The following is a 10,797-nucleotide window of genomic DNA, read 5'->3' on the forward strand; positions in this document are numbered from 1 at the left end:
CATGATGTAAATCACTGGATTATCTGGTCCAGACTCGATTATGTACAGACCGCCGTCATATAGCTGGAATATTGTTGGGTGCGGCGTTAAACAACAACAACAACAAAAGAAAAAGAAATATTATGTTACTTTCTCACCTTCACGGAGTTCATAAGCGAATGTCTCATGTACATACGGATAGAAATAATACTTAAATCAAGAAACATTCTCCTTTAAGACAGTTTGACGCGATCGCAAAGTACATTAGATTAAAATATAGAGCCGAATACAATGCATGTCTTTATTTATTACCATGGAAACATCTGATCCATCATACATGCTTTATCCAATGATAATAGGGAGAGTGTGACCTTGGTTGAGGAATCCGTCAAGATTGACCTCAGTGAGGCGATATCCGCCACCCATTGTCGCCATGATAGCGTTAATCTGATCATAATAATGAACGATAGACGTGCCGCCCCCTGACCCGCCAGACGTGAAAACAAATAACAGAACGAGCTCGTTGTTGATGACGAAAAACGTCGGGTTGCCGCTGTCGCCGACGATCTTTGGTTCGTAGTAGAGATGACGTAATGAGAACTTGGATGGTTCGAGGAGACTCGCGTAGTTTGACGAGATTACACTTAAGTCATCAATCAAAGCCTTCTCCTCGAAATCGGAGCTGAAGGTCGGGAGACGTTCTTGACGAGGACCTCTGAATGATGTAAGGTTTCGCGGAAGCACTCGAGCAAATCCGATTGTTGACGGAACATCCTGGTCAAGCAGGCCAACAACGATGTCGTGTCCCCAGAAACTGTGGGATGCAGGATCCACGTACCTAGGAAGAGATTGGTTTGGAGCAGAAAACATACTACGGTTGTCTCATCATCGATTATCGAGGGTATTATATCTACATGCAACTATTTATCATAATAAAATGGTAATATAATGCACTGGATAGTCTAGAATAGAAAGGTGGTGTATGTTTGAAAACATAAATGACTATATTTTTTATATGTTTGTTTGTTGTTTAATGCCGCACTCAACAATATTCCAAATATGTGACTGCGGTCTGTAAATAATCGAGTCTGGACCAGACATTCCAATGATGTCAGCTACATAATGGCTTGTCTGCTCAGTTAAGAAGTAAACGACAAGTGTTTATCATACAATAAGACACTGCAGGGAAAATAAACCATGAGGGGCCTCGGCAATGTTGGACAAGTCCATTTTATAAACAGGGGGTTTAAGTTTGGTATTTCCCGGATATTTTCACAATTTTCACGTCGATTATCTGCACTGTTTCTTCAAACACCGATTGTCATGTCTCTACCACTTTTGGTTATGATAGTCGGCCATTGCGTTTATCTACGTTACCAAGCTACATCTATGGGGATAACTCTCAAGACACATCCCTCAATTAAATGACGTCGTCAAATATACGACGTCATCAAGCTGCGAGCGCGTGTTCGAATCTGCAAAATGACGTCATGATAGAACAATGTTTTATCGTGAAATGAACCACGCTTTGTTCTTCATTGCTCTTTGCGATTTATCGCGTAGCTATTTTATATTATGGGATATACACTCAAAGTATCGCTTGTGGAAGTCATAAGTATCTACTACCTTGGTGTAACCAACCTTTACATGATCATAATCTGTGAGTGAGAATTGTTTTAGGTCACTTTCATTAATATTCTAGGCTTTGAACCCGCCATTGTATCTCATATAAACTGGACCAAAGTTTGTTTTAAACATCAGGCCTTCTTTATACCCATTATCTATCTTTGAAGGCATGTTTTGTATTTTTAAGCATCTGTGCGGGCAGTGATTAAGACCTGTGCCTGTCTACATCAAGATAAGGCCCGTGAAGATCCGGGGTCGAATAGGTCTTCAGCAACCCATACTTGCCCTAAAAGGCGACTATGCTTGGCGTAAAAGGCGACTAACGTGATCGGGTGCTCAGGCTCGCTGACTTGGTTGATGCATGTCATCGATCCCAAGTGAGTGGATCGATGCTCATGATATTAATCACTGGATTGTCTGGTCCGGAGTCGATTATTTACAGACCACCGTCATATAGCTGGAATGAATATTGCTGAGTGTGGCGTACAAAACATCAAGATAAGTGATAAGTTACGGCATAAAATTGGTCCCCAGCAGCCTATGTTTGCCTTCGAGGGGATTGTTGAATAGTAAGGGGCACACTCAATGACTTGGTTGATTGAGGAGATAAACCTACTGTGTTTTGAAATTTGAAATAGTCCCACTGTAGAGTAGATACCTCTTATTTTAGTCCAAAGACAGATGTTTTAGTTTCATGACAACCTGCTCTGCAGGTTTTGGACTTCAGACTGGCCCCAAGTGACTTCTTGGAAATCAGCGAGAGAGGTCATTTCTTGGAAATCGAGTATGCCATTTCCATTGTAGGGGTGACATTGTTTTTAAAATGCTAAACGAATATATTTCTACAACAAACTTTATGAATAAACATTCTACTATTTATTTTGCATGTCTAAGTCTTATTAGTTACTTAGCAATTACCCACAGTAAATAATAAAAATAAACGCCTCTCCACCCCTAACTTGGATATGGCAGAACTTGACCTACATCGCCGTTACTCTCACTTCAAAGATGTCAATATGTCTGCCTCACCAGACAAGACAACCCCGATCTATGGTGTGGTTCAACGTCAACCTGTAGATTCACTTGGAATGAGCCTGCTTGTACAATGTGATTATCAATGGAACTGGAGTATGACTGAGCATCCGCTTTTCAGGCTGCAGGCATGACGTTTTTATGGCTGCAGACAAGCCAGCTATTTTGACACGAGGAATCTGCATGATTTGACCTGTCAGTGTGAAGTTTTCACAGATTCATGGCAAGCGTGTGAAAGAAAATTAATGTGACTATTGTGGCCCAGAAACAGTGGTTCGTGTATGATTTTCTTGGAGTGTTTTCTGATGGACTTTTAAATCCTCTCCTGCCAAATCCTTACGATGGTGGCAGACGGAGATGGCAATGGATATCGATCAGAAAAAGGTTTGTAAACAACATGTTGTCATGAATAAAGTTTCTTCAAACATGTTTTATCATTTTTTATTTTACTGTCATTGTCGGTTGTTTCAATGAAGAAATAGCCTGTTCCGATTCTGGTCGCAATAGAATTTCCCTAACAGCTTCATGAACATTTAATTTGTATGAAAAAGATATGCCTTGTGTAAATCTTGTAATGTCATCAACGTAGCAGTCAGGGTTGGGCCTAGAATGCCAAAAACATCTGATATCAAACGACCGTATTTCCTCTATTAGACGCTAAGCTGTCTTTTAATTTCGCGAGAGCCCTTGACTCAGCATGCATTACAGACCTGACTTGTATTAGAGACCCTGTGTGTATTAATGGAAATATAGATACAATTTACGGTTCCTACGTGGGTGATCAATCTACAGCCATTTTTTAATGAATCGATATGTAGTCTATCGATGTATTCATATGCACGTTTTTTATGTGAAAAGGCTAAACATATTTGAAGGGGGTTTCCGTAGCAAAATGGAAACCTCTTTTAAACCAATCAGAATCAAGCATTCATCACTGTCATGGTAGAATGCGTGTCATCGTCCCCCCACAGCTGCTCACAATATCAATATTGTCTTATCCTGGGACCCATTCGACCAAGCGATCTTATCGTCGTAAGTCTATGTTCAAGTCCTGAGTTGCGATCATCTCTGCGCTAAGATCTTTTTGTGGAACATGGCCCGGACACGAGTAATTACATATTGCAGTCATATACCAGGGTGCCGTTGTACAAAACAACCTTAGCGCTAAGGTTACCTTATATCCTTAAGTTTTAACCTTAGGCCTTTACTACGGTTGACCTCCTGTTGCATGAACCTGCCTTACGCTAAGGTAGCCTTAGTTAAGGTGAAAATTTAAGGTAGGTCAGACCCAACCTTAGTGTGGCTAAGGTTGAAACTTCATTGAATTTCAACATGACTACTTCCTTGTTGATGTGTGAAACTGAGAGAAGTATGAGGAAACAGCGTGTTTTCCGAGATCGCACCATGCAGCTTGAGACACTGACAAACTTGGACAAACATATTCAATTCAGACAACAATGTAGTATTTTCCAGATTATTATCCAAATATTTCGCAAACCGGCCGGGTAGGAAGGGTTTCTATTTTTTTTCCTTGCCACTTTGGGCTGAAAAAAATCCTGTTCAAAATTAAACATTTTGAACTCAAATAGAAATATATAGATCTAATGGTGTGGATGAATTTTTATTAATTTATTTTGGCCTGTACTTACGTTCGATATAAAATGAAATTAATACATTTCTTCTAACACCACTGGATGTCATGTTATGCTTTCAAATAATATCAATGATAGATACACAAATTTGATCTAATTTACAAAGTAACGATGCTACATCAGCTAGGCTGAATGTATGGCGAAACTTACTTTGCGGCTATTGCATCCCACTCCCTCATTTTGGATTGATTGGTGATTGTTGCAGAAAATGAGCCGAATAAAACATGGCTGCGACACTTGACTTCATCGGCTAAGAGTGTCAGGTCACTTGATGTAAATTTTGATTGCCGACACCGTTTCTGTGCACTGGTAGACGGCTGTGTCATGTTGAAGTATCAATATTAGTCGTCTGCAGATGCGAGCAGGGGAGATAACTCTCAACCGTAACTACGGACATAATTGAGTCTCCCACACTAAAGAGTCCAACCTTAGTTAAGGTTGCCGCTAAGTATCCTGTCCACGTTAAGGTTGTCCAAAGGTAATTTTGTGCAACGGGCGTAACTTTTTGATAAGGTTACCTTAAGATTAAACTTAGTAAATAAGTTCAACCTTAGTAAAGGTTGTTTTGTACAACGACACCCTGGTATATACGCGCGGCGTTAAAAAACCAAAAAGCAACTAAGTTTTGTTATATTTCCTCACCTTGTAGCTACGATCCTCCTGTCAACTACATCGTTCCCGGCGTCTACGAACCTGATCGTGGTGTTAACAGGGATGTTGTAGTGCCGGGCCCATACGGCGTGACGGGGAGACACCAGCGTCCCAGCCTTGCGCACTCCGTGCTCACTGTTCCACGGAGACATGCACGTAAGGTCAAGGCCGTACGCCCAGCAGTCGGTATTGCGTGTATAGTTCTTGTTTTTGTGGTCTTGCTTGGTGTAGATCAGCTTGGCATTCTGTGGGGAAATGTGTCTTTGGTAAATCCTTGTGATACGGTCGTCGATTCCGTGGATGATGTTCTTGAAGAGTGCGCGTTCGAATGGCGACAGGGGAGGATCAGTAGTCGGTGGGTGGGTAGGTCGTCGGGTGACAGGGTCGCAGTGGGGACCAACGCCGACGACGGTGACGTTGTGTTCACATGACGGCATCCACATTTCACATCTGTATCGTAGGAATTTGGGGAGTATAGAGGGAACGTACATGGGGTGGTTTGGTAGTATACGCTGAGTGTATACTGAGTGTATACTCTACGTTGTATTTCAGATGTTGTAATGTCATTGCTAAAATGTAAAATACATTATATAGTCATAACACGGCAAATATACTTCAGACATTCAGATTCATTTTATTATGTTTCACACTTAACTTTGAGTTACGGAAACGGGCGAGTGGAGACGAATAGGAGACGAGTCTACTTGCAGGTTACGGAAATGGGCGAGTGGTGACGAATAGGAGACGAGTCTACTTTCAAGTTACGGAAAAGGGCGAGTGGCGACGAATAGGAGACGAGCCTACTTTCAAGTTAAGAACACGGGCGAGTGGTGATAAATAGGAGACGAGTGTACTTTCAGGTTACGGACACGGGCGAGTGGCGACGAACAGGACACGAGTCTACTTGCAGGTTACGGAAATGGGCGAGTGGTGACAAATTGGAGACGAGTCAACATGCAGGTTACAGAAACGGGCAAGTGGTGACGCTAAATGCTTACAAATTGGCATAGTGCTTGCCGTCACTACCGCAGTAGGATGTTGCATCATGAAGGTGGTTCCTACACACTGTGACGTTCAGTCCCTTGCAGTCAATACTGAGACCTTCGCCTGAAAGGCAAGAGACAGTTTCCTGTTCATTATCCTGTATAGAGAGATTATACGAGCAAGTGTGCCATACACAATTTTGACACTCGTTTCACAAATATCGTATGACACACATGTGCGTGTAATAATGTCTTTATTCTACACAATTTATCACGTCAAACGTTATAGATGTTTACCATATTTATAGCTAACCGGGAACGGAAAGTAGGTCATGGTGTATAAACACTAACATCGAGGTGAATGAGATAGCGTTGCTCCCTCAAAAGGTTCACAGTTCACCTATATTTATGTTTATGGAATGGAAAATAATTCCAAAATGATGAAATGAATACTACTATCACACAAATGTAATTTGTATAAGAATGGTATTAACGAATAAAGAGAAATTATGTAACGCAGCATCGGTATAAGTTAGACTTGGGGTGACGCATTTGCATTTGGTGACGTCATCCAAGAACCAACAAAAACTGAAAACTGAAATAAACAACAATATATCGTGAGGATATATTATCAACAACAAAGACAGTTTGGGGAAAGTCAAGCGCTCTACTCGTCATCAGACAAGACAATGAGGGTTTGTTGGATTACGATATTTCCAGACTGGAAGGCAGAGTCAGTGTGCACTTTATTACTGCAGCCAATGTGAAATACACCTCCATACATTGGCAAATAATGGTGTAGATATGTCAGTCGATATGGATTTGTTGTAAAGGACGAAGCATTTGACAAGAGTGGTCATTTTTCCGTCTGTTACTGTTGCAACGTGTCGACTTCCACATTGAAACAATACATGAAGCCAGAAATCTATATCCCAAAGAATTCAGTGTGAAACCAAATGTTAACAAACAAATGTTATACAATAGACAATTCGATCTTAGAGTAACAACAATGGCAGTATACAATAGAGGGGCAGTACAAAATTCAATGGCAGTATAAAGTACAATAGCAGTGGTAATAGCAATAAAGTCAAAGATAATAATATTCACCTAGTAACAACAGTGGTCAAGCCTCAAAAATAGGCCAGACTGGGTAGACAACACACTGAATCGGTACATAGTCATTTATTTCATGATATTTTACACCATATTGACATGACAAAGCTGTCTTTTTACGGTGGCTTAATGATTGTTTAACATAGTCAATATCACCGACTTTCCTATCAATAACACACGGACCATGGTACCTAGCACGTAATGGTTGTTCAGGGATTGGCAAAAATGCTAAAGCCTTATCACCAATATTTCTTAAGATTTTTTGTCATAGTGTACTCTCATTTCGTCCTGGGATTATTAAAATTATCCCCAGCAAGTTCACAGGTATGAGGAAGTCTAGCCTGAAATGATGCACATACTCCAACAAACTTCTTAAGCCAATACTCATTCAAGTACCTTATAGGTCCACGAACAGTAAGGCCAAAAGACAAGATCAAAAGGCCTCAAGCATATAGGACTCTTGAACTGACTCAACAAATGAATGCCTTCATCCCAATCCTTCTCAAAACAGTAAATCCTTATCATATTTTTATTTGATGACACCTCTCTGAAGCTCCCTGCGATTCAGGATGATATGCATTAGACATAAGCTAAGCAAACTGGTGCATAGCCTGTTGGAAAACACATGGCTTGAAATTAGAGCCTGATCTGACTGAACAGTCCCATGTAAACCAACCATAGTGAAGAACCTTACCAAAACCATGATAATAAATTGAGCCGTAATTATTCGTAAAGGAATAGCCTCTGGAAACCTCATGAAAAGCGAGCATGTACTGATTACCTCCCCTAGGTATAGGCAAAGGACCACCACAATCAATGATGAACCTGCTCAAAGGTTCTTCACCGCCTATTAAACAAAGTTTCCTTCTCCCTAGCAAACTCAACAAAAGTAGAACCATCCTTTACCTTAACAGACCTAAACGTTTGAGAGAGAGAGACAGACAGAGAGAGACACAGAGAGACAGAGAGAGGGAGAGAGTTCTGTGAATCAATTTGTTTCAGCTTAATTTCTGCATCAGCTTTAATTTCTTATTGCTTTATCCGAAAATATCTCTCTCTCCCTTTTCCTGCTTAATCCGAATTTCTCTCTTCTTTTCCATTCTCAAATTTCAATTACTATTTTTATTTCTCTTTTACAGCTTTCAATTCTTTAAGCCAATTTTCTATTTCAATTGCCATGTTCTAATTTCTTTAAAGCCCAAACATCATCCGCCAAAATTTCATCCTTAACGAGGTAAGTAATCTAAATTTCCTTGACATCGGTTTGTAATATTTGGCCAAATGACCAGTTCAGACATATTAAGCATAGAGACTTATTTTGTAGACGGTTGGCGTACAAACATATCTACCTTAAACAACACCATAGTGATTGCTGGCTTCACACAATATTAGACAGTAATTTAATCCAATAATTTTGCTGAATAATATTTGTGATATATTCATTCTTTTCCCGGACGAGCCCCCAGGTTCTGTTAGGCGCCAACTCCCAAAGTAATTGCAATGGCAGTTCACAATAGAGCAGCACAAAATTCAGTGGCAATACAATTACAATGGCACAAGTGCAGTAGCAGTAGCAATAAAGTCAGAGATAATAATATTCACCAAGCAGCAACATAGGTCTAGCTTCCAAAATAGTTCTAAGCTAGATATCCAGGGTGAAAAATATAATCTTCACACAACCGCTGGTCTTGATGTAATGTGAGATGAGAGAGTCATGCATAGCCATCTCATGTAGTCTAAACACCTTCTAGAAAGTTCCATATCATGCTGGATTAGCCTATATCTGTTCTAGAAGATTCCAGTTTACACTTGACTCCAAAAGCATGAAAATACAGTAACCATTGCTTACAATAATACATTTCTGACAACTGATTATTGTTAAAACACACTATTATGAACTTCTACTGAATCTTAACAGAAACAATAAAAAAACAATTACAACATTATTGAACAATAAATAACACCTTATCCCGTTTGTCACCTCTTACGACAAGCATAGTCGCCTTTTACGGCAAGCATGGGTTGCTGAAGACCTATTCTAACCCGGATCTTCACGGAAATCCAGTAAAGTAATCTATGTAGAACATTACCGACAACGTTTAGAATATAAATCGCCAATCTAAGAATGATAAAATATGAAGGCTAGAAAAGACATGGAAATTACTTACCGATACTTGTCACTAGAACTAGAAAGTAAACAAGTCGTTTCATGGCGTCCTTATCGTATACTGTTTGAACCCGTAAATAACCGACGAACTATTTAGTGCCTGATAGCATATCTTTGAGATACTAGTTAAGTTGTAGAGCCAATCCCATAACATTCAGAATATAGATGGGACGAGACTCGTAGCAAGAATTAGGTAAAGATTTGATAAATTCAACAGAAATTGTCAAAGTTTCCGTCCTGCGTGACGCCATGATTTACGCAAAATCACGCACAACGACAATGGTAGTTATCGGGATTTCTGATCATTTTTCTTGGTTTCAATGAAATCATAAATAATATAACAGTACACAGATTGTCAGAGTGTTTCTGATTATGTACATGTCACATTTATGTACATACGATCCCTGAATCAACAAAAGTCCCCTTGTAAAATCCCGCGTACTATTGTCCATGAACACGCCATTTTGTAAAAGTCGGTCACCGGTAGTGATGTCATATGTCAACATTGTTCCCCATATTTGGTAATTTCTTTGAGTTGAAGGTCCTTGAATGGTGGTACAACTGTACACACGATCATTGTGTCCAGCTGTTTACAGTTTCAATTATGCTGTAGATTTTGCATATCTTTCATACATTTTTTAACACAATTAATTTCAATTTGGATATTTATTATGTGTTCAGTATGATATATGTATATTTAGGCCACAAAATGTTTGAACCTTTGATAATCTCCTGTTTGTTTGAACATTTATTATATAAGCAATCGAAAGAATTGATAGTCTATTGTGTCGTATTCGATATTTCTTTCCTTTCGTCGAGCGTTGGAAGATGAAATGCAACAGCAACATGGACGTATTTCTTTGCAGTGTAATAGTCAATATTGTAATTTCATATAAACAGATTAATTAATAGTCGTTTCATTTTATTTTCAAACTTAAACTGAATATATTATAACAATAAAAAAATGAATATTATGTTTTGTTAAATACATATATTCACACATATTTAGAAGAATTGTCTTGGATTAGATTTTTTATGTCGTTTTATACACCGAACGGTAAGGATAAATAGTCTAGAGAAATAGTCACATAATACATGTCCAATATTGAATATAATTTTGTTTGTTTTGAAATATTCTTTTGGGTATTTGATTCCGTAAAATCTATACCAAACAGGTGCGTGTCTTGTCCAATTAATAATTGTCCATGGTAAACTATCTAATTGTTTATCTATTTAAGACATTATTGATGTGTCGAAAAAGCGTCAAACTCCGTTTTACGCATTGAAATTGTCCATACCATGAACGCAAATTAGGGAAGTTATATATTAATCAAAATACAAATGCCGTCTTTCTGCGACGTAGTCAAGGACATAAAACCAGCCATGACGTCAAATAAAATGGTGTCATTCTACAGTAATTCATTACATTTGATGAAAAGCTGGTGCTCCATTAATAATAATGCAACATTAGTCAAATTACACTTGCACAATCAGGAGAATGTTGGAATCTAAGGACTAATTTAAAGGTTAGATAGGGCCATCCATTTCGATATTACTTTCTTTGTTATGAAGTATGATTTCGTCGATTCTTATT

General features: G+C 39.0%; 1 protein-coding gene across 1 annotated transcript; it reads right to left on the reverse strand.

Annotated features, from left to right (window-relative positions):
• Window positions 1-244: 244 nt before the first annotated feature.
• On the reverse strand, window positions 245-9,287 carry LOC139446314 (uncharacterized). The gene is made up of 4 exons (XM_071227665.1): window positions 9,205-9,287; window positions 5,939-6,047; window positions 4,932-5,390; window positions 245-817 (listed from the first exon to the last, which is right to left on the reverse strand). The coding sequence occupies exons 1-4, from the start codon at window positions 9,245-9,247 to the stop codon at window positions 322-324; spliced, it is 1,107 nt and encodes a 368-aa protein (XP_071083766.1). The 5' UTR covers window positions 9,248-9,287; the 3' UTR covers window positions 245-321.
• Window positions 9,288-10,797: the final 1,510 nt, after the last annotated feature.

Source organism: Haliotis cracherodii, unplaced genomic scaffold (assembly GCF_022045235.1).
Source record: "Haliotis cracherodii isolate W230 unplaced genomic scaffold, xgHalCrac1.p SCAF_10, whole genome shotgun sequence".
Lineage (NCBI taxonomy): Eukaryota > Metazoa > Mollusca > Gastropoda > Lepetellida > Haliotidae > Haliotis > Haliotis cracherodii.